Raw genomic sequence first — 24,739 nt, forward strand, 5'->3', positions numbered from 1 at the left:
GACACGCAACGGCTATGGCGTTCAGTGATAAGCACAACTCATTCATTTTGTGCACATCTCATTATAGTCCGAACCTGAACCACAGGCCACACGTCATCGCTCACAGAAAAGAGAATCATATTGTCCTTTTCAAGAAAGCACAGTTACTCAAATTATGTCAACAGAATCAATGAATCTTACCGAAATATGAAAACTGACTTTTGAAGAAAACACTGTCATTTGATTGTAGCCAACAAATCGCGAACAAGCAAATTTGAATTCCATGACGGTTGGTCCAGTTTTCCGATCGGGTAAAAATAGCTTACAGTGCGCATGCGCAGATCAAATCTACATCTTATCTGCAAAGAAAATGTGTCGATTTGTATGGTAAAGTAAAAATGTCCCGAGAAATCAAATGCATGAAATGTGTATACTCTTGAAAGATAGCCTATAACTTCTCAATGCCATAATAGTAAAGTTAGATTAGATAATTATTAATTAGATTAATTACCCGTGTCTGATCCCGGCATCTCTGACCTAGAAGCGGTCACAAGTCCAAGCATTTCTGGAAAAGATCGGGAAAAGATGCCATATGGGCTTTATGGCATATTTTAATGTTTTTTTGTTGCTGTTTTGTTTTATTTTGTGTTTGGGCAGTGACCCCATGCCATATTTATTGAAATTAAATGACATGTGATAGAACATAATTAAATCATAATCAAAGCATTTCAACTACTTCTTGGGCATTACATCCCGACTTACAGATCCTGTGGAGTGTCCCTGTACATTGCAGGATGAAATAGATAAATGAAGATAATTATATGTCTAAATTGGGTATATTCGAGTAAAATCCTGTATTACGGGGGGGGGGGGCGTTTATAATTTGTAAATGCAATTTTTTAACACTAATGGACCGCGGTCAGTATCAGGCAATTAATATTTGCAGAAAAGTACTTCAGACAAACGGCCGGGGCCAAACCGTATAAATATAATTAGGTAAGTTATACAAGCGACTGTAAAAGATTCTTTTTTAAAGTGATTTATTAATTTAACATCTCCTACTTACTCTATGACTAAAATTTGACTTGTTTTGAGAGTTTTGTCCCACTTCTTCCTGATTGCCCTATTACTTCAACCCATATTCCCGTTTAGGCTATAGGCCTACATAGATACGAAACTTCATGGCCCCTGGCGTACTAATGGTGGGGGGGGGCAGTTGACCCCCCCCCCCCCATAAAACTGTCCTTTTCCTCTCTTTTTTTTTTTTTTTTTTTTTATCTCCGAGTGATCCCCTTTTTTACTTTGACTCGTGTTCCTTTTTTTTAATAAGTGCACTTTTCCTTCGCCAATAAGAACCCTCTTCTCTTTCTCTTCAATGCGACTTTTTACCTCTCTGATAATTGCCTCTTTTATTGTGACACGTGCCCCTTTGCCTTTTTAATAAGTACCATAATTATGTCCTTCGGATAAGTGCCCCTTTTCCTATTTTTTATGAGCCCCTCCCCCTTTTTAAAATGCCCACTTTAACATATGATAAATGCCCCCTATTATAATTCTGATAGGTGCCCTTTTCCTTCAAAAGATTCCCCATTTTCACTTCTGTTAGTTGCCTTTTATACTTTGACACGAGCACCTTTTCTTCTCTAAATAGATGTTAATAACATCTTTTAAAGCCCCACTGTCCTACTTGTAGCTACTTGCTCCCTCTATATAGAAGACTTCCTAAATCGGTGCCTGTTGGTCCCCCATGATCCTCTTTTTCTGATGTTAGTTGAGAGCTGAGTTGATGAGATAGCCACCTGTCAGCGACCTGGCTGGATGGTCTAATCCCCTCTGACCCAGTAGTATTGACGGTCTTTAAAAGTAATAAATGTATTATATTACATTTAAAAGAACTTTTCAGTCTTTTTTTTTAATGTTTCCCTTTGTAGGTGCCCTTTTTTGTTGATGCCCCCCCCCCCCCCCCCTTTTTTTTTTTTTTTTGAAGACGCACGCCGCCCCTGCATTATGCTACTTGATGGTGATGCAGATTGTGTTCTGACCCCCAAAAAGGTTTTGCTCATTACGCCACTGGCTTAAGCAATATTTAAGACATACTCTAATAAATTCGGCTATGTTTCAGAACTTTTCATCATTCCAAATGCATTGCTGAGATTCCAAGCCCGGATTCCAAGGGGTGGAATCCATCTCCTCTTGTCCCAAAATAACCCGGTATTTTTTATAGAAATGTAGCAACTGTAATAGGTGAAAGACGGCAATTTGAACGAAATCAGCTAAATCTTGCCTACCAAAATCATCTGTCAATGATGGAAAAGTTATGACATTTACAAATTGTTCATCGCTACATAGGCCTATCTCGTGTTGGCGATCATCCAAATAGGAGAGTGACTTTGAAGGGGGAAAAACACCTATATTTGAGCTTGATCTCATGTGTGTCTTTGCTGGAAAGAATCTATTTCGGTGTTCAGTTGCAAGTTAGTATTTGAGTCCTTTGAAGAATTGAACCAACATTAATTAGTCATCCGATTGAAATTAGTAATAAGTTAGTATCCATCCGCCAGTATATAGATCAATGTTAATTGCCTAAGTTGTTGAAGTATACGTTATGCCCTACTGCATCTAACTTGTACACAGCTGTAGCCTGCAGTAGGCCTATGCCTACATAATTGTGCCCCCGACCGCCCCCCCCCCCCCCCCCCATCAATTTGATTTGAATTGATTTGATAAGTTTGATTTATTTTCTTCTAGCTGCATATAATATAAACAATTTTCGCTAACACAGCACACACAAATTAATAAAAGATACTGTCTGATAAGTAATCATAAATAAGCAAATAAATATAACAATTATAGAAAAAACAAAAGATTAAATATTGTCTAATTATGATATTTCTTTAAACTTATACAAAAAATGCGCGGAAGAAGGACTGCTATGTATCGTGATTCTAAAAAAGAATGAAACGCCGATAGTACCAAACAACAACAACAAGATCCCAGAGTAATTAGGTCTATAACTTAACTATAGGCCTACCAAGTTTTGGTTTACCATGGAATAATAAACTTGGATGAACTTATGAGCTTGACTAAAACTTGAATAATTTTTAAAAGTATCATGGACCGTAAAACTATAAGAACGTCTTTTTTGTTAGGATAATCATCTGGTGGAAAACTTGTGTAAATGTATTTATAAAACAGAAAAGAACAATAAAATTAGTTTATGCACTTTTCTATACTCGTCGATAATAAATGGACACCACTAGCCCTCGTCGCATTACTTGAAGAAGAAAAAAACCTTCCTCGCCATCTAAATATAGTTTATGTAGTTTTACAGATGACCGTAGGAGTTCACCGTAAATTTAATCCCAAATTTCGATTAAGTTTTGCCGAATTATCAGTCCTGGCATAATTTCAAAAATACTTGACATCAGCAGAGCTTGACCATAGCTAATATCCAATCTTTTAATGTTGTATTCATAGTTTGAAATGTTATATAGTGCATGCTTATTTCTTTGTTTTATTTATTTGTCTGATTGTTTTTATTATAATCATTAACGTGTTGTTAATTTTGGGGTCAACGTTCGATAAGGCTTTTTTTTAGTGGACACCTCATTCTCATATTTTGTTTTTGTCTCATTGCTCTATATTGATTTCTATTGATGATACTCTGTTTTTTTAATTTTTTTATGCATGTTATGTATGTTATTTTTTTATTGAGAATGAAAGAAATACTGAACTGCGAACTGGACTAATATCCGATTTAAAACAAGCAATCAGAGGCGTACTTTAATTATTTCGGAGTCCAACCTTATAATTATTATGGAATGAACTGTATCCTCCTGGGGAAAATATTATTCCGATTTTATAGTTTGCCCCTCCCTCGCCCCAACTGAAAAAGTACTACGCTCCTTTTTCTGTTTACCTGATTATTAATTTCTTAACATTGACAATAATTGTCCGGTGTATGTTAATTTTACATCTGCGTCTTGTATCAATATACAATTACAGTACTATTGTAATGTTTTTGACCATAGAGGACAGCATAATCTTTTTGCAATGAGTGTCTCCTGGTGCATTTTTAACAAGACATATTGCAGAACTTCAGCATTTCTCGACTTTATTACCCGAACCACATCGGGTATTTATATTATTTACGTGTTTTGAACCGCGAATAAACAAAATACAGTTGATTCCCTGTTTTATCGCTACTCATTGCCCTAAAAATCGCAGTTCATGTCTGTACCATTATAAAGTTTATTGCAATAGAGGGCAGCATACAGCTTGTGGCTTTTCTCAGGGAGCGTCTGTTTCGGTCAGGTCCATGGTTTCGGCCACAGAAATTTCAGTTCAGTGGCTCAATGATCAATTTTAAAGACGTAATGTAAAACGTCTCTCTCTCTCTCTCTCTGCCCTAAAATATTACGTTTGTTCCTCTTATTATTTTCTTTTTCGTCCTCATTCGCTGGTGAGAAGCTTCTGATAATTTATTCACATAAAATTATTCTGGTAAAGTTTTACGAGGTTTTTAACATAATTTTTGCTGATGAGGATACTTATAAAAAGTATATATTGCAGGGTACACAGAAGCAGAAATCCCCCCCCCCCTCTCTCTCTCTCTCTTGTTGTCTTTCTTTGTCTCTCAAGTCCATATCCCCCTCTCTTGTTTGCAAAGTTTCATGAGGTTTTTAACATTATTCTTTTGATGAGGTTACTTATAAAAAGTATATATTGCAAGGTACACAAAAGCAGAAACTCTCTCTCTCTCTCTTTTTTGTCTCTCCACTCCATATCCCCCCCCCCCCTCTCTCTCTCTCTCTCTCTTCCACCTCCAAGCACGTTTTTCTTTTTCTACTAGCTACCAGTACTCCTTTTTAAGCGGTTTCTATATATCTACAATTCTCACTTCTTTCTCACATACTTGTCACATTAGCACATTGTATTATTATGATTCTAATATGATTCACAATACATTATTTTCTTGTATTGGTTCAAATAGTGGGATACGATAACTGGATTGCTTTTATGCATTATACACATTTTTTTACACCATACACCATACAAGTCTCCCTAGAAATCAAGCATTTTACTTTATTTGAAGATAACTTATTTGATCTCCTTTTGTTTTATTTTCATGTCATAATCGTCTTTACAAATATATTCTTTTATAAAGCATGTATTTATTATCATTTATCAACATGACTCTTCTGATTATATTCTAAATCACAGAGCGTTTAGTAAGATTTGAAATTTTGAACAAGGAGGATAAAGTATCAATGCTAAAAACTTGATAACTGCCTTAAAACATGGTACGTTACTTCACTGCAGATCACCTCTAAATTAGCTTCAAGTCCTCCTTGACCTCCTATAAGCAGACAAGATATATGTCTTGGATTCTTTGATGGTCACTTGTTGGCAGGATGATTTTTGAATATTTTTAAAGAGAAGGTTGAGTTCTGGTAAAGATGACAAATAACTTATGAGCTTTCTCAATCTTTGCTTGTAAGTTTGGAAGAATTTCAGAGTAAAAATGTCTCCTTTGAAAGGATTGCTTTTAAAATGACCAATTATCGGAAATATGACAATACATAGCTGAAAGCCTAAAACATAGGAGTCAAACATTTGTGTGTAGTCCCATATACATGTATATCCATTTCAATGCATGTAATCTTCAAAAAGACTGATCCAATTTGTTTTCATTTGATAATTCCAAAACTTTACAGTACATATCAACTCTTATGTAATACATAATCAACCTTTCTCAAATCTTTAAATATTCCCAGGGCTCATATCTGGAGAATTTTTACAAGGAATTGTTTCTCCCAACTTTATATTCAAGCCTGCATGAGGGAAACCATCATTGCTAAGGTAGTATCCAAATAAGTGCCTTAACTGACAATTTTTCGTGAATATTCTTAATTCTGTATGGAATCTGAAGAAAATCGCACAATACAAAACTACAAGTCCATATCAACATCGCTGCAGTAATGTTTCTTGATGCTTGAGATCAGATGATATCGCATTGTTGCCAATTGACGACAAAATACTGCCCTTTCAGAGTTCTCAGTCCACAGATGTTTCAACTGTCATATCACTGCACCATATCACATAGTCCTTTTTAAATATGAATGCATCGTTCATCAACTTTGCGTTGTCTTTGCTTCTTCCTCAGCACGTTGCTGCATCTCCAACAGCTCCTCCTCGCTGATGTTGCTGTCAGGGAGTTTGGAGTACTGTCCGATCGCAATGCTCCCTGTGTACCTGACATCATAGAGGCTGGGGTCCTTGAGGAACTGGGTTGTCCTGTACTGGCTTGGCATAAAACCTGATAAAGGAATAAGCAGAATCATCAACAGATTTTCTGCTACGGAAGGTACATTCAAACCTGTCTATAGCAACCGCCCAAGGGAAACACAAAAAGTGGTCTTTGAAGACAGATTCATTTAGTACATGTTTCAATGAGAAACCATTTTCAAGGGAAACAAAAAAAATGTGGTCTTTGTAGACAGGTGGTCACTAAAGCAGGTTTGACTGTACAACTATTCATCTAAGATCCAGGGTCCCATTGCATAAAACTTACCACTGATGGTAATTTTGCCATCAATATTAACAATGGCAACATCATCGACACTCAAGTAAAATTGAGGTTTCCATGGCAGTTACCATCAATGTTTGTTATGTTTTATGCAATGGCCCCAGATACGACTTCAATGACCCAATATCTACTCTAGATAGCAACATATGCTATGTGTTTTGAAATTAGATTTTTGAAAGGATATGTTAGGGACTGGGGTTACGGTGAAGTATAATTTTGGGTACAAAGTTTAATAATAATAATAATAATATTTTAGTCCACTCCAAATGTTATTCAACCGAAAATGGAAATTCCTTTTTGCCCAATTGATCATGAGCCTGGCAGCCACTGAGCAGCGCCAGATCGACATTGCTCTATCCCCTTATTGTTGAATGCCAAACAAGGTAGCAGCAACTCCCGTCTTTTAACGTCTTTTGGTATGACGTGACTGGGGTTCGAACCCACGACCTCCTGGTTGTGAGGTGGATGCTCTACTGACTGAGCCAACACACCGGTGTTATGCGATATGCGATAGTGCGTTCATGAGTCTCTTAAAAATTATAGCTTTTCTATAAACCCTTTCACCTACCCATCGTTATGGCCCTCTTTACAGCCTTGGTTACGCGACGCTGCTGGGCTTCACAAAGCTTGGTGATGTGACGGCCAAAGATACGTCCCGTATTGGGAGATACAAACTGAGAGAGCAGCTGGACATTCTGGAAGACCAAACAAAATAAAAGATAGTAATAATAATAATAAAAAACAATAAATAAATATTACTCATTATATTGTATTTATTCATCCAGCATGACCTCATCAGTATTTATACTTTTTTCTGAGTTCCCTGCAAATAGTTTTCCCTCATTGTTACCAGGTAATCATCGAATACACCTGGGATGAGAGAGGCAAATGCAGATAAAAACATCTTACCCAAGGATACAAGCCAGGACCTTAAAAACGAGAGTCAAAAGCCTTCTTAAAGTGGAAATTCAAAGAAAATCACAAATATGTCAACTAATGTATCACTAAAAACTAAAAACTGGTAAGCTAATAGAGAGTTAGAGAGTTCTTCAGGAGCTATGCCGGGGCTGTATTTAAGCGTTTTGAAATTTATAATAATCTTTACTTCAAATGTTTCCAAGCATTGAATTTTGATAACCTTGAAATATTAAAGTTTCAACTTTGCAATAATGAAAATAAAGTTAGTTTTTAAAATCAGTGTTCCAAAGAAGATATGAACAAGGTATTTTTTAAATTAGTGTTAGTACAGACTATGTTGTGAAATCAACAATAATAAAGAGCAAGATATTTGAGGCAACTTTTCTGGATTAAATAGGTAAGGACTGCTTTGCAGCCCCACTTCATTGCAATCTTTTCTACCCCCCCCCCCTCCCCAACGGTACTTTCTTCTTTGTGAAAACACCCTCATCAGCATCCCTTCTATCAATAAACTATACTCAAGTTTCTCTATCAATACTTTAATACCCAAAATAGTTAAGCATCAAATATTTCTCGAAACATACAGATCAAGAGAATTCAATTGAACGGTTTGTATTTCATTACATATGAATATAGACAGAATTTAGTATTTACCTTATATGAAATTGGAACTTGGTATTTGCATAAAATGCATTTCTCTACTGCTAGTTTGTACGGGTCCTCCTCACAGTCGATGGCCTGGAAGAAAACAAATATTGGGAATACTTTGTTTAACAAAACTATGCATGTTATACACCTTTTATACTGCACACAGCATTGCAATACTCCCAAAATAAACAGAGAAACAAAACAAACAACAACTAAATAACAACAACAAAATATACACAATGTCTTTGGGAAATATTTAGTTTAACATTCTGAAGTAGCCGTCAGACAGGGTAGGGATTTGTACCTTGCGAAAAGACATTAGAGCAGTATTTTCAAGGAGGTTGTGATTTGGGTCATGGGGAAAGTGTGCTATTGCTGTAGTTTGGATTAAAAATGGGACCAGCTAATCTATACCCATCTCCACCAGACTAACAAAATTCTACATTTCGTTGTTTTACTCCAACTTTTGTTCTGTTTCACAAAGAATGCTGTTCCATGTTATTTCTCAAATGTTTATCTCTTTATGCTCATCTAAATAATTGAAGTTGTTGATGATACAGTAACGTGAAATCATATGATACATATATACATGTGAACATCACTATTTCTTTATACCTCAGTTTGTTGCACTTGTTGTCTGTCTTTATGTGGATTCTTCCATTCGCTCGATCTACACAATGATCTTGCCTGCTGTGAGGTGCTTGTAGTCAAAATAGCTGTACAACAAGGAGGAAATAAACAAAATGAGGAATAATTTCATTTAGTAATTTCATTTAGTAACAGCATTGCAATTGCCTGAAATGCTTTACCCTGGACAATATGAATCAATAGAATTACTAAGACAAGATGTCACAAGGGTTGGTGTTCATGTGATTACCAAGTTACTAACAATATATCCAGTATTTTCAGCTATATGATGTTAAAAAGAGATTGATGAGACACTGTTAAAGACACAAATTAAGGGAAGTTTCGACTGTTGAGCACCACTTGAAATAGGTGGAATTGGTCAATGGTCACATTTTTCAGAATACTTGCAAATTTTGTAATCTTCAGACAATATTTAGAGAACTCAGAAATCAGAATTCCCTGGATCTAATTATAAAGCAGATTTAAGATTTGATCAATACATCAATCTAGTTCATTCTTTACAAAGATGGTGCTCAATTTTTGAAATCTTAAAAATTTCTTATATTAAATAATCACCCCCTGTGATGTAAAGTTGAAGTTTGGTCACATGGGTGAGGGTGATTAACAATAATATAAATGCCCATGTTTTCAATGTTGTTTTTATCATACACAATAATAATAGACTCTAGCGGTCTAGCACTATATGTAGTAGGGGCGCCAGTCCAAGAATGAGGATCTTCCGCTTAAAGGAGGATATTCTCGTAAACGTAGACAAATTGTGTCCTAAAAAATTAAGGATCGTCTGCATTTTTGCGGACATTTTTCTTCTTCGACGCTCTGCAGGTTTGGGTTCCCAAACCATGCGCTGGCGATGCAAAAAATGGATTCCGCGTAATAAAATACCTCCAATTCACCGTCTACTTTTATGGGATGTCCGTCTGCCAGAGGATTTATCGCTCTTAACGTATAAGTCTCTGTAAAATGCATCAAGTAAATAATCGTGAAATCCTTTTTTTTCACATTGCCAATGCGCGGATCGGGAATAGTCTAAGTATCGCCCGCGAGAATGCGGACGATCTTATTTTTGCGGAAGGGTTTGTCTGCGTTTACAAAGACAATCCTCGTTTTAATACGGTTTAGCTCTTTTTTCTAAATCAAACTGTTTAGTCTAGTTTAGTCTAGAAATAGAATTAAAACCAGGGCCAGATTGATTCCCTCAAAAATTGGCTAGCTATTCACTAATTCACCCCCTTTGGCTTTGACTTTGAAGAATGCCGCAAGGCCAAGGGATACCATCTCACCCCGATGTGGGGAATAAATAAGGTTGACAAATACATATCAGTCTGCATGTACGTCTCATTGGCATTGCACTTCCTTCCCCGCGCTTCAAGGCGGCGCCGGGCAATGCCTAAGACCGGGCCCCAAGCTGCGCATATTTTTTTTACACAACTGTTTAGCCATTTTCGCGAAAAAGTTCCAAGAAGTGCTCTGGTGAAAGAGTCTAAGTCGTCAGCGCACTATATGTGCAAGGGTCCAAGCACGTACACCCAGGGAAGGGAAACTGATAGAAAGGGAAAAACATTAAGGATAGTGGAGAGGATATGGAGAAGGAAAAACAAGGAAATAAGGAAAGAGAAGAGGATGAGTCAAAGGAAGAACGTAGAAATACATAATTGAAGAGCTAAGAGGATCATAGACTAAGGAAAAACAGGGACTAATACATAAAGAAGGAGAAAGGAAATCTATCAGATTTAAACATAGATGAGGAAAGAGAAAAGGGTAGATTGAAGGAGAACAAAGAAATACATGACAATAGAGAAGAGGGTAGATTGAAGGAGAACAAAGAAATACATGACAAAAGAGAAGAGGGTAGATTGAAGGAGAACACAGAAATACATAAAGAAAGAGAAGACGGAGGATAGATTTAACCCGAAACAAATAACGAGTAGTGTTACACAGTGTACATAGAAGAAGAGTATACACTGTGTAACACTTGTATTGTATGTGTATTGGGTTTTTACAGACGTGTATCAATCAGATATGAATATTTACGTCTGGGGACCGACCTTTAAACCTCACCATCCGAAAGACGTGACTCAGTTTCGAACCTGCGTCCTAGGCTGAATCAGTTTGTAACTTCCACTGTTAGCTGGATTATAGGCGCACGCCACAACGCCTTTCGGGTAATGCTAGACTCTGTCTCTAGTCGTTTGCACAGTATATCTGACTGAAGTGGCTAAACAGTTGTGTAAAAAAAAAAGCGCCCCCAGGCTGTGCGCCTGGCCTGGAGGAACGTCCCCGTGGCCGTAGGCGTAGCGCTCGCACACGCATATATGCTCATCCTCCACAGGACCAGATTTCAATCACACTCCACTCATCACAGCCACAGCATGACAGGCACAGCATGAATAGATCTAAATCATGAATTCGCATACAATAGAATTACAGAATCTAGTTTGAAGTCAGCAAATTTTAATATCATAAAATAATTATTTGATAACTCTTACGGAAAGTACGGTGTAGTCTCAGTGACGCTTGTAAAGAACAGATTTTGGTTGTTAATCTAACCAAATTTCGTGAGGTCGTGTAGGCCGCCATCTTGATTTTGGACCAATAACTTTATTAGAATTTAAATAAAATAGCAATTAAGTTAATTTTTGTTGATTTATGACTTTTAAAAATATTTATTACTTTTTAAAATATTATTTGATGGATCCTTAATATTATTCATTACATTTAATTACCATAAAATATAAATTTTAAGTAGAGTTATTGAAAGATCCACTAAAATAAATAAAATGGCGACTTCCACTTTCAGGTAAACACAACTTTGTTTTGGCAAATTACAGTTTCTAAGTTTCACTTTCACATCGTTACATTACCATCGCACCCTGTGTATTTATGTTGATTTGAGTGTACTGAAAAGTGAGGCGTCTGTATTTTACAGTCGTTCTAACGTTATAGAATCTAGACTTAGATCTATTCTAGTCTATCAACAGAAGTCAGAACTGCAACAAATGCCAAATCATAATTAACAAATGATCACATTCACAATGGCAACATTATGCCAAAGTCCCAAACACCTGCATTAAAAATGCTTACCATATGGCATATTTGAAAAGAAATGAAAGGACTCAAGGGAGAGAGAAGGGGGATAGCTGAGAGAGAGAGAGGATGAATAAGAGAGTTTGATGGTGAGACTGAGAGGAAAACTTGTTTTAAAAAAAGAAAAAGTTGCAATTGTAAGTCTGCCTGTATGAAGGTGTGGAAGGATCAGGAGTGACCAAAGATTTTGAGATTTTGACAATATTAGAAAATGTGATATTATTATTCGATCTAAGATTTCTCATATTCAACACAAATTATTCATTTCAATTATTACCAAATGACGGCAAAGTTTTTCTTTTACTTCAAATTGATTCAACTAGAAAATTGATCGTCAAAGGATTCCAGAGATATCGCTATCTAAAAATTTGATGTCTGATCGCCGTGCGCGCTGCAACTAAAAAAGTCATAAAAACAATAAGACCTTACTTAAAGTACGGTGTTTACAGCTGATTTATAAAAAATATGATCCACCAAAAATATAAGGTAATTTCATAATTTGCAAAAATGCAAGGCAATATCATACAATCAGCTCAGTCCGTAACACTTTTTACTTAAAATTTTGACGATACCTGCTCTCAAAATGAAGATTTTCAGACCCTTATTGGTAAATTAGTAATTTTTCAGAACGGATGCAAATGACTGCAAAATTTGCTGATTTTTTGTCAATATTCTCATAATTTCACACCCCATTCCAGAGAAAATTGACACTAGGTAATTTGTGTTCCTCTTTACATTGGTGGTATCAGGTTTTCAAAATCTTACTGATTTTTTGAGGTAGCGAACTTAGGTCACTCGCGAACTTTGGTCACACCAGCATACAGTGAGTATTAGTGTTTAGATCTAATGTAAAGTGAGCCTCTAACCTACACATTCATACCCAGACTTTGTTTATTTGGATAGGTTGTGTATCCGGACCATTGATTTCAAATGGTGAAGTTTACAAGCCATATTTCAAAAATCTTCTAAGACTTATGTTGGACAATATTATACAGGACAAAAATATTTGTGATGGTAATTAAGTGCAGTTTGATGAATTTTTTCCAATAAATCTGGCATAACTGGTCTGTATACCCAGTCATAATGTTGCTGGCTGACATTTGAACCTTTTAACAAGCAAGTTCTGGACTTAAAAGTAAACAGTCAGTTATGTATTGTTGTAAAATAAAGACCACTCGATCTTTCAAGCATAGAGGAAGACAAGAAAAGTAGTGTTTACAGGCAGGTGATCTTCATGTGCAGCTTTCTTTATTACAAGTTTGAATAAAAAGCAATTTTCAAGAAATATAAAGGAATGTTGTCTTTACACAAGGGGGGTCTTTCTATAGAGAGTCTTCAGCAGGTTTCACTTTACTTTTGAATCATTTTTGTCCATCTACATGTAGTATGGACAACAGTAGTAACTTGACCCCTCCTGCGATCCACATCACTGAACCACCTGAAGACAAGGAGGAGGATGATGATGATGATTTCAATGACATCATAGCTGAAGATGACACGCCAGCGGCAAAAGGGGATAACTCTGCCTGTGAGGCAGTCAACTACAAGGTCTCCATGGACGAGTTTCAGAATGTATGTGATAGTTCAAGTCATATTTTATTTGTTTTGATAAAAGCATAAAATTGAAAGTTTGAGCAAAATCTGATTAATAATAAGAAAATGATGACTTACTGAAGTTGTAATCAATGAAGCATAAATTGGCATCTCCTTGATATTTCCTGGCAGGTCCTTCACCATTTGGTCTGTTCTGACAATTTCATAATTTTACATTTTTAGTTTATAATGATGAGGGAATAAATTGGTTTCATATGAACCTTTCTATAGTGATCATGTCCACAAAGATTGCTTTATCAGATGTGTACATGTATGTTTGTATTTTAAACATTAAATAATATTGTTTTTATCTTGACATGGAAATAGATAAAAGGTTGAAAGAAGCAGTGGGCATGTATTTTGGTATTGCATGGTAACTGTCTATATACCGGTACATGTAGTTAATGTGAAGAGTGGGAAATCTATCTTTAATACAGGATCAACTGCTATTATGTCTGAGAAAAGTACACTGCACTACTTATAGCTACTTGCCCCTCTATTTAGCAAACAATGCCTTATCGGTGCCTGTTGGTCCCCCTTGATCCCCTGTTTCTTATGTTAATTGAGAGCTGATTTGATGAGATAACCACCTGTCAGTGACCTTGCAGGGAGATCTATTCCCCCTGGTTAAACTAGTGCAGACAGGCTTTAAATAGTTTACAACATGTATCAGAAATGCATGAACCCTGGTCATACCTAGTGTTATGATTTTCACCTCCCCTTCCTTGCTTGCACAGGTTGATGTATTCAAGTCACCGTCTGCCCCCACCACGGCACCTGAACCAACACCCCCCTCTACCAGAGGTAGTGGGGATGAAGCAGACGGACCTGTGGAGCAGGAGACTGCTAAGGTCAGTGATGCCGTCAAAGTTCAGGGCTAGTTTCTCGAAACCGTCATAAGTCTCACTTCTTAGACATCCCATTGGAACATGTGTTATAGAATTAAAGGTAAAGACCAGTATTGGCAACGCCCCAATTTCAAAAAATGAAATGGAAGCTCTCATTACCAATCATGTGAAAGAATATGTTTTGACTAATACATGATGATACAAAATTTGCCGGGAAACCGCCTACTAATTCATATATTTGGTAAATTTATTTCTCTCATGGTCTGGTGAGAGAGATAGGGTAGTCCCATATACATCTTTCTGTGTATAGTGCTTGTAACTTTACGAAGAATGAGCCAAATTTCTTATCATTTTGATGATTCCAGAACCTTGCAGATGCTAGATGCTAGATGATCGACCTTTTTTGATCGATTCCACAACGTTTCTTTCACAATGCAATCGCATGACCATTACTGGTCTTTACCTTTAACACGCATTTCTATGGGATGTCCAAGAACTTAGACTTGGGACGGTTTCAAGAAACTGGCTCAAGATGCATAAAGGCTTGTCCACATTTGCCTCAGATTACCACAGTTTTGTTTATTTAATCATAGTGCGCTTCAGATTTGTGTATCTTTTAACACACAGATGAGTAAGTTTGTGTAGGACCTTTGAGGTACCGGTAACTTGAGGAGCTTAGAGAAAGTTGTTAGGCTTTTGGCAGGCAGTTGGTCCATATCCCTTTTATGTCATCTTTTGTGGATATTTAATTGAGTCATCAGTATAGTATGAGACAAAGTTGAACTTTGGCTTAGGATAGAGATGTAAAATTTGGTCGAGGATACAGGTTATATTTATGTGCATTTATTGCAAAGTATCTATGATACATGTATTTATTTTGTGTGAGGTTATTCACTCTCTATGCCTGTTTGTCTTTTTAGTCACCCTCAGCCTTTTCATTTTGTTGGTATTTTTCATATTTCTTCTAAAATATTAAGTTTATGGATTTTTAGTAGAAAGATTTCTTTTCTTTTCTTAAGGTACAGACCTATCCTTCTTATAGGGCATAGCCATATCATCAAACATTATATTTTGGTTAATTCCACTTTCTAAATACTTACAGGTAGAAGAGCCTATCCCTGAGGAACCTACAAAGACTGACCAATCTCAGCCTTCCGATGAAAGTTCATTGACCCACAACCAGGCTGTTGAGAAAGATGACAAAACCGGTGACCCTGTTTTGGTTAATGGATCCAGTAAAGCCAATGGAGATAGCGGAAATAATGGGGTTACCGCCCCGTCAACAGAAGACATTTTGAAGGTAAGCATTGACAATTTGAAACCTTTTTTTCTGGTTATTTTCAGGTTTTGTCCATGTCAAGTGCCACTCTGACTCTCCATGTCCTGCATATTAAGTCGTTCATTTATTTGCTTATTTGCTGCTGGTGATGTATTCAGACTAAGTTTAGTATATTTTTACTTGTCTACAACAAGAGAGCTTTAATATCTGAACATCTTTAGTCCCACATGTTTATTTTTGTGTATTATGTTTTTGTATACAGGCAGAAGTGAGTCGGACTGGAGTCGTGGAGCCCTCAGAACAGCTTTTAAGAGCCCAAGCTGAGTGGGACGCTGTAGAAACAATCCAACCAGGTGAGTAGTCCCTTTAAGTTCTAAATTGAAATTGTTTTCTATTTCAGGTTTATTAAAAAATTTAGGCCAGCAAAGCTAAGTCAAACGCCATCAGGTATAAACTTTGGCTTTAATCGGGAAAATTTGCTATAAGACGTTTCTTTTAGTAATTGCAATTCCATTCAGTTTGCCACATTGATCAAGACACATATAAAATATCTATACTAAATAAGAAATTGCATTGTTTTTATTTTATTTTTATTTTAAAACATTCTTAGAAAAAAACCGAAACTCTCTCATTTTCTGAGTAAGATTGTTCCTTCCTGTTGCAATTTTAAACTGTATCCTTGCATGAGGGCAATGCTTCCAGCAATTTGAAATTGATTTATAAGGAAGCAAAGTGCATTACACTGGTATTTATTTCCTTTATGATTATTTTTGTATTGTTTTCATCACTCTTAAAACTTCAATAGGAGCTGCTTCGCCAGGTATTGTTTTTTTCATGTGTCTCTTTATTGTGCGTTTTGTTTTGTTGACCAGTTTGTTTGCTTATAATATGTGTACAATAGTCCTTAGTATTGTGAAGATTTGAAATGCTTGCATGTCTTTTCTATCTGTAGACTGTGACTTTGTGATTTTTTTTCTTCTAATTTAGCAAACGATAATAGGTATGTGAGTTTCATATTTTGAAGAATAAAAAGTTTGAGACTGAAAATCATGAGGACGCTTTGTAAAGTCCAATCATCCCTCCCTCCCTCCCTCCCTCCCTCCCTCCCTCCCTCTGATTACTTTAATCTTGTGATTTAACTGTGTGAGTATCAACTGTCTTTGATTGTGAGGTAAAGAAACTAGAGACACCAGAACATGTCCCATTATTGATGTGCATTGATTACTGTTTGGTTTGTTTTATTTGTTTGTGATTTGTTTTTGTGTGTGATAAATATTCTGCTTTATTTAGGTCTTTTTCTTTTTCCTTTTGTATAGAAAAGAAAATTGTAGTACTAATTCTCACTTTCTTATGTCACGCAAACCTCTGGAGTGAAGTGGATTTGGGGGCGTTTTTTTTTTTTTTTTTTGGGGGGGGGGGTTGTATAATGGTTTGTGACTTCAAAATAAAGTCCAACCAATCCCTGTACAAAATTATTAACCATCCATAGATAGTTTGAAGGGGTGAGGGAAAAATACATTCATAATTCATAACTTACCAAACTTTGTAGCTGTAAACCTCTCTGGAAATTCTGAATGGAGAAAAGGTCATATTATGGTAATGTTGCAGAACGATAGCAGGTTGTACAAGAGACTTTGCAGTGCTTATGTAACCTTTTGAATTGAAATATTGTACAGGCTGACAATTATGTTTGTTTCCTTTGTATATGTATCATAATTCATTGATAGATAATTTTAATAAATTTTTCACAGGTAAACACAGCGCAGTGAGAAAGCAAGCTCTGGTGTCATTTAATGAAGCACTGGGCTTCTTTCAGACATGCAATATGGAAAAGTATATGGTACGTAATTCTTTATTTACGGTAGGTGTTGTTTCTTCATGGACTTAAAAGGGTAAAAACATCAGAGACAGGCTGAAAAGTATGACAGCCTTGTTATCGGTGTATCAATTGATAAAGCATACAATTTTTTACAGCGCATAGTAATTAACTCCACATCATTCTGATTTTTTTTATTTTCTTCTGGTAAATCATGGGCGGTTTAATATACCTTGTTGTGTGTATATAGCAGGTGATGGTCTTAGGATTACAAGAGGTATGGATTGTGAAAAATCATGCACTACATCAGTAGATCTGTAATAACATCTGATTATAAATATGATTACAATTCAACTGAAACAGGATTGCCCTTTCACAGCCCTTAAGATATGAATAGAAAACTGCATATTTTCCCTTCTTTTGTGATATTTTGATTTTAAATAATTATGCTCTTGTCCCTTTGATATCTCACTGACAAGAGTAAAATCCAACCTGCATATTGGTAAAGACTAGTAAAATTTTCTGCTCGTACAGTCAAACCTGTCTATTAAGGCCATCCAAGGGAAACAGAACAAGTGGCCACTCTAGACAGTTGGCCATTCTAGACAGGTTCTACAACACACATTCCTCTCTCGTATGAGACAAAATGCATAGCCACTATAGACAGGTGGCCTTTATAGAGAGGTGGCCATTAACACATGTTTGACTGTAGTATGGTATGTTAATGTTGAATATACTGTTTTCTTTTGACAGAGTAAGATCAAGCCTTGCGTTCAGAGGACAGGGTTTGCCGCCCTCAAACATCTAGTCCTGGGACCACCAAAGATGAACAAAGGTCTACTGGATGAGAGGAACTTGGTCTTTGCTATTGCACAGTGTAAGTACTGAGTAGCTTATTGGTTATAACAGAGAGGGCCCAGAACTTTCTAAGTGGGCCTGGTCTAGAAACTCGAGCAATGGTCTTGGTACCTCCTAAAATGAAGAAAGGTCTACATGATAAGAGGAACCTTGTATGTGTTGCTTGGTGTGTACTTATTGGCATTTCAGCTATGACAGAGACCTTATCACTTTGTAAGTGGGCCAGGTCTAGGGACCAGAGCACATTTGATACTAAAGAATCTGGTCCTGGTACCACCTAAGATGAACAAGGGTCTACTAGATAGCGGGAATTTGGTCTTTGCTAGTGAACATGGAGTTTGTCCGATTTGTGTTTCTTGCCACAACATTGGCAATCATAAAGAACTCACTTAGTTTATGATTTCACAGCTTGTTTTTTGTTTGTTTGTTTGTTGATCAGATCCCTTTGATGATGATGAGCTGATTCATAAGCGTGTTCTCCAGACGGTCTACAAGCAGCTGACAGGCAGCGCGATAGATTGTCCTAGGTTTGGATCTCATTGGGAACAGATCGGCTTTCAAGGTGAGAAAAGGGTTCATCTCCATAATAGATCAGTTAAACTTTATTGTTGTGTTTGGGTCCAGAAAGAGGTTCGGAGGTTTATCTGGGAACAGATAGGCTTTCAAGGTAAGAAAAGGGTCCAGTCATGATTGGTTCCAGAAAGAGGTTTGGATCTCATTGGGAACAGATAGGCTTTCAAGGTAAGAAAAGGGTCCAGTCATGATTGGGTCCAGGAAGAGGTTTGGATCTCATTGGGAACAGATAGGCTTTCAAGGTAAGAAAAGGGTCCAGTCATGATTGGGTCCAGGAAGAGGTTTGGACCTCATTAGGAATAGATAGGCTTTCAAGGTAAGAAAAGGGTCCAGTCATGTTTGGGTCCAGAAAGAGGTTTGGATCTCATTGGGAACAGATAGGCTTTAAATTTAAGAAAAGGGTCCATCCCCAAAAAGATCAGTAAAATTCTGTTGTTATGTGTGGGTCCAGAAAGAGGTTTGGATCTCATTGGGAACAGATAGGCTTTCAAGATAAGAAAATGGTCCAAAAGCAGATCAGTCAAACTATATTGTTATGTTTGGGTCCAGAAGGAGGTTTGGATCTCATTGGGAACACATAGGCTTTCATGATGTTATGTTTGGGTCCAGAAAGAGGTTTGGATCTCATTGGGAACACATAGGCTTTCATGATGTTATGTTTGGGTCCAGAAGGAGGTTTGGATCTCATTGGGAACACATAGGCTTTCATGATGTTATGTTTGGGTCCAGAAAGAGGTTTGGATCTCATTGGGAATAGATAGGCTTTCAAGGTAAGAAAGTGGTCATCTCCAAAACAGATCAGTAAAACTATTATTGATGTGTTTTGGGCCCAGAAAGAGCCCATAGCTCCTCCAAAAGGCACCTTTTTTATGCATGAAAGAATCATCAAAATAATGCCTAGTATTGCACTTGGATACACACATGATTAACCAATTAAAAATCTTTAAATATATGAGAGCAAAGATGTACATGTGTATCCAAAATTTTAATTAGATTTAATTTAATTTTAATTGTATGATAACATTTTTGTGCAATTAATGATTGTGTGAGTGCTTCTCTTTTAGACTGTTTTTTTTTTTAATGACTTCACTTATTTTGTTATCCCAAGCTTATTAATCTTCTTTGGTGGGGAAGAAAAAAAAAAGAGAATGTGTCAAATATGAATATGCAATATTCTTATTCTTGTATTCTTGTATTTGTATGAACGTAGGAACGGATCCATCGACCGATCTGAGGGCATGTGGGTTCCTAGGACTTCTGACCTTGCTGGACTTTCTCATGGACTCTCAGAAGTTTCCTCTTGCCAAAGAAATCTACAAGCTCTCCCAGCACGAAACACAGGTAAGAAGCAGGGTGGTGCCAGTGAACCAGCACATACTTCGGGCCCTATTTCGTCAACGATATATGGTCAGGTTTAGAGTTAGGGTTAGGGATCAGGTTGATAATTTGATGGTTTGTTTTACCTGACTGCTAAGAAAGCACTGTATGCTTGTAAGTAAGGAACCATGGGACCAATGGCTTAAGGACTTGATAATGAGGATTAATGCCTTACCAAAGGGCACAAGCACATTGACTTAGTTCCGAACCCGGGACCTCCCGTTTTACAAGACCACTGCTCTACCACTGAGACATAGCGCCTTCTCTTTATGTTAGTTTCAGAGTTGGGAAGGGTACAGTGTGTATGTACATGTAGTATATAGATGTCTTGCTGCTGCATGTAGAATTATGCTGCACATTGACATAGGCTATGGCAATGCAAGTGAACTACGGTGGCAAGACTGTATGTACATGTAAGTGCTCTTTGTGTGGAATTCATGGTTGTACAATGAAACCTGTCTATAAAGACCAGCCAAGGGAGTGAAGAAAAGTGGTCTTTATAGGCAGGTGGTCGTTATGTACAGGTTCCTTTAATACATGTTTCAATGAGAAACCATTTTCAAGGGAAACAAAAAACGCATTCTTTGTAGACAGGTGGTCTTTCTATACAGGTGGTTGCTATTAAAGCAGGTTTGACTGTATAAGTAATTATTCGGATCAGAAGTATCAACTGCCCTCCTTATCCATATAGATTGTTTGCTGTGAATCAAGAGCATGTTTCTCTGTACCGGTAATTGTGTAAGCTGACAACTTGATCTCTTCATTTGTGTTTGATAGAATTTTCCCTTCTGTGTGATGGCGATCAACATGACAAGGATAGCGTTGCAGGCATTACGAGAGGAACATCTATCAAGGTATGGTTTACTTTCTTCTGTCTTTAAGGCATTGTTTCCAGTTCAACAAAACTGAGATGCATGGCCCTACTGTTTATCAGTGTCTGTGATATGGTGTAATATTGAAGCCCTAAAAAATGATAATGAAGTGCCTCAAAAAAGTAAAAATCTTTGAGTGACCGGTTTGACCATACCCATTTTCCCCCAATAGAATGTAGTGTTAGAAAACGATTTTTGACATTTCAAGTTCCAATCATAAATATCATGATAATCAGACAGGCGATCCGCTTGTAAAAGTCATGGGATTCCTGACTAACCTAAAGGTTTATAATTATGATTGCAGCATGAGCTAAATCCGGGATTTTGTTTAGAATCTGAGGCAAAGATACCCAATCCCTTTAAAGGGCTAGTCATCCATTTGGTGCTGAAGCTTTGGTGTTTTTCCCCCTTTTATTTTATCCAACATTCTATTATAGGCTTGATAGTCCATGTTATAAAGCTCTATTGGAAGTGCATGCTAAATGTCAATCAAAATGGTCCAGTCATATAAGAATGAGGTGGGATAATTTTGCGATCTTATCCATGTTAGGTTTATGCATTTTTTTATTTCTCTAAAATTAGCTACAAAATGTTAAGGGTTTGAGGTTTCAGATCCATGCTTTTATCCCGAGAACAAGCTCATTTTATATTTGTTCTCCTCTCACCACAGTATAGTCCATGAATCTGGTAGGGATTAATACCTAATTTAATGCCATGTTTGACCAAGCTAACGATTTCAAGTAATGCTTTGCAAATTTAAAAATCAATTTGTTGAGAAGGAAAGGTGATAAACCTGAAATGGGAAATGGAGACCAAAGATTTCATGGAAAGATGTGGTGAAGAAAGAATGCAGTAAGGTTGGTCTAAATGAGGAGGATGTCTGAGATAAAAAGTGTAGGGAGTGAGTGTAATCATGGCGCGAGAAGTCAGTAACCCCTCATAAGAGGGAAAATGCAGACTTTAATAAATGATGATAATGATGATGATAAAGATCGTGTGTTTGTCTTTCTATTTCCACAGAGAATGCAATAGACGGAAGCAAGTCTTTGGTGTCATCAATGATTTTTACGCCAGCATCTTTTTACAACTCTACCAGACGTGGAAACAGCAGAGAAAAACAATCCACGATTCAGGCTTTGTAATCAAAGGTAAATTCAAACGCACATATGTCCACTCTTTTGATCTTTAAAAAAAAAAGTGGTTTGTAAACTACTTTGTAGTGAGGAGAACCTTTACTTGACAGGAACTACTACTAATAACCATCTGGTTTTCCTTGGGCAATAGTTGGTGGTATTTCTTATTTTCTTTGTTCATTTCTATACTTTGAATGTAGCAAATAGATCAGTGGATGAAATGAAAATTAAATGGTATATCTAGAAGTACGCAAAGTTTATACACAAGTAGGAATGATAAGCAGAGAGTTTTATTAGTTCGGCCTTGAGCAAAAAAAAAATGCATTTTCTCTATCTATATAATACAAAACTAATAATTTGTTTGTCACTTTGTAATGTATTTTTTGTTATTATTTGACTTTTGTAGTCAAGTTTAGTAATTTTTCAATTTGTACCTCATATCATATTGTTTTTATGTACTATATTGTGATCTGGATGTTGTTTGAAGTGCCATTTTCATGAAAGGGTTTTTTGTCCAAAAGGGTTTCCTGAGATGAATGAAGTTGATAAAGAAGTGAACCTGAATATTTTATCTAATCATGGATACTTTGTAACAAGAATTTCTGTAAACAATGTAAAAATATCCTCTTTCCCTTTTCAGAATTGGAGGCCAACTGCAAGAAGAATCCTCGGACCATGATGCGCAACCTTGAAATCTACCTTGCAGAGAGGTCATCAAGAGGGGGCGACATGTCACCGAGGTCAGGGGCCGCCTCGTCACCAGGGAAAGAAAAGACTATCATGGACTTCGCTGGTGTGCATGAACTGGAGGACCAACAAGGCTGAGCGGGGGAGGAGCAAAAACCCAAAGAAATTGAAAGACGATTTGTATGGACTGCCGCAATCATGAGAGCTTTTGATTCGTGTGTCACATTGCCAAAGTTTTTTTATTTCCGAGGATATGAGAGAAGCCTTTGAAAGACAATGATGATTGCGATTAGCACAAGCTCAAGCAAGGCAACCAGTGTGTTGCCTTTTAGAAAACTGGCTGAAATCTGTGCTGTCTACATGTATGGCCATGGCTAGAGTACAGAACCATGACAACATGAATTTTTTGATGCCAAACATTGATTGATTGTTCTTTATTTTTACTTTAGAGCCAAAGAAACGGTAGCTCAGTCAAGTCTGTATATAAATACCACTCAAATGATACAGGAAAAGTTGTGTTTGTGGTTAAAGAAAGGTGGTCTTTATTATACCTGAAACACAGAATTCATAAGATACAGCGTTTTATAAATAACACTGTTCAAGGGGAACAAGAAAGATGGCCTTCAGAGATAGGTGGTACATGTAGTTGTATTCAAGTCTTCTTCTTCTTTTGTAGAATTCTTCCAGTTCTGGAGACCTACAAGATCTTGGGGATTCGCAGATAGGTGATGAGTGTTCAGATTGAGATTTGTATTCAAGTATTAGCTTTAAAAGCAGGTTTGGATGTGTATTCTTGTAGGTATAAATCATCTAAGGACAAATTGATCCAAGTCCTAGTTCAGGGACCAATCTATGGACACTGCCACACTTATTTGGATTTGAACCTGGGACTCTCCAGTTTCAAGACCTCTATTCAAAACCACTGAACCATTCCAACACCTAATACTCAGCGGACTTTATCTACATATGTGTAGATGATGATGGTGGCAGTTATGAGACAAAAGAATTATTAAATTTAAAGAAAGTGTAGTGCACGTACATATGTGTGATGCTTGTGTACTCATAGAGCTGTGATTACTATCAAAGACATAACAAAATTGTTCAGTCAAAGATATCTTACAGTTTCATATATGTATTTTGATTCTTTTTTTGGGGGGGTGACCCCATGCCACCTCTAGTCTCTATGTTGATTGAACCTGTGCACAGTTTCTTGAATAAATATGCCTTACTGATGCCTCTGCTGAATATTGAAGAACTGGGGGGCGTTTCACAAAACATGTCATCAGTGACTAATGAAAGTTTTTGTTATAAGCTACTGAAATCCTTGCTTCTGATTGGTTGTCAGCAGATTTGTCACTGATTTTTGTTATATGTCATTGAAAAAAGGCTTTGTGATTAGGACTCGTAAAGTGACGTGACGACTGAATGATCAGAGTCGTGTAAGATTGTCTTTATGTAAAGAAGCCGAAAGGAAGAGCTCAGATACTTACATGTATCATTGGAGAATGTGGAGTAGTCGGCTACAGAGAAATGAAACATTTGTTCCAAGATTGTAGCACTTGGAGACACGTTTGTTGGAGAAATTTAATAGGGTTTCTAAACCTGATATTTGACAGATTGCTATCGATGATGATACTTCAATCATATTGTCGAACCGACAAATTCTTAGCCGCGAGGGGTAATATCATTTTTTTCTGCAGTCTGTTGTCAGTCTCGAATTGGTCTCATTGGTGTTACTAGGGTATTACAAGTCAGAAGAAGGCGTTAATAAACACAATCATGCATACGTGGTAGAATGTGATAGTGTTGATGGGATCTTTAGCGCAGCAACATATTC

The 24,739-nt window shown here is 36.8% G+C and overlaps 3 protein-coding genes across 3 annotated transcripts in view; 1 reads left to right on the forward strand and 2 right to left on the reverse strand.

Annotated features, from left to right (window-relative positions):
- LOC115924093 (transforming acidic coiled-coil-containing protein 3-like) overlaps positions 1 to 311 on the reverse strand; it is a 52,630-nt gene extending 52,319 nt beyond the window's left edge. Inside the window, exon 1 of the mRNA XM_030985846.1 lies at positions 181 to 311. The gene's annotated coding sequence lies outside the window, so the exon portion shown is untranslated. The remainder of the gene's footprint in view (positions 1 to 180) is intronic.
- A 4,729-nt stretch (positions 312 to 5,040) lies between these two features.
- Positions 5,041 to 11,385, reverse strand: LOC587448 (28S ribosomal protein S18c, mitochondrial). Its single transcript, XM_787176.5, has 5 exons — positions 11,269 to 11,385; positions 8,750 to 8,850; positions 8,141 to 8,224; positions 7,137 to 7,263; positions 5,041 to 6,298 (listed from the first exon to the last, which is right to left on the reverse strand). The coding sequence occupies exons 1-5, from the start codon at positions 11,357 to 11,359 to the stop codon at positions 6,114 to 6,116; spliced, it is 588 nt and encodes a 195-aa protein (XP_792269.1). The 5' UTR covers positions 11,360 to 11,385; the 3' UTR covers positions 5,041 to 6,113.
- Positions 11,386 to 11,545: 160 nt separating this feature from the next.
- LOC115924094 (ELMO domain-containing protein 3-like) lies at positions 11,546 to 23,281 on the forward strand. Its single transcript, XM_030985847.1, has 12 exons — positions 11,546 to 11,579; positions 13,252 to 13,438; positions 14,197 to 14,310; positions 15,410 to 15,607; positions 15,849 to 15,939; positions 17,338 to 17,426; positions 18,156 to 18,279; positions 18,700 to 18,822; positions 20,044 to 20,174; positions 20,988 to 21,064; positions 22,103 to 22,230; positions 22,856 to 23,281. Exons 1-12 carry the CDS (start codon positions 11,560 to 11,562, stop codon positions 23,038 to 23,040), a joined length of 1,467 nt encoding a protein of 488 aa, XP_030841707.1. The 5' UTR covers positions 11,546 to 11,559; the 3' UTR covers positions 23,041 to 23,281.
- Positions 23,282 to 24,739: the final 1,458 nt, after the last annotated feature.

The sequence above is a fragment of the Strongylocentrotus purpuratus genome, unplaced genomic scaffold, assembly GCF_000002235.5.
Source record: "Strongylocentrotus purpuratus isolate Spur 01 unplaced genomic scaffold, Spur_5.0 spur5_scaffold_15, whole genome shotgun sequence".
Taxonomy (NCBI): Eukaryota; Metazoa; Echinodermata; class Echinoidea; order Camarodonta; family Strongylocentrotidae; genus Strongylocentrotus; species Strongylocentrotus purpuratus.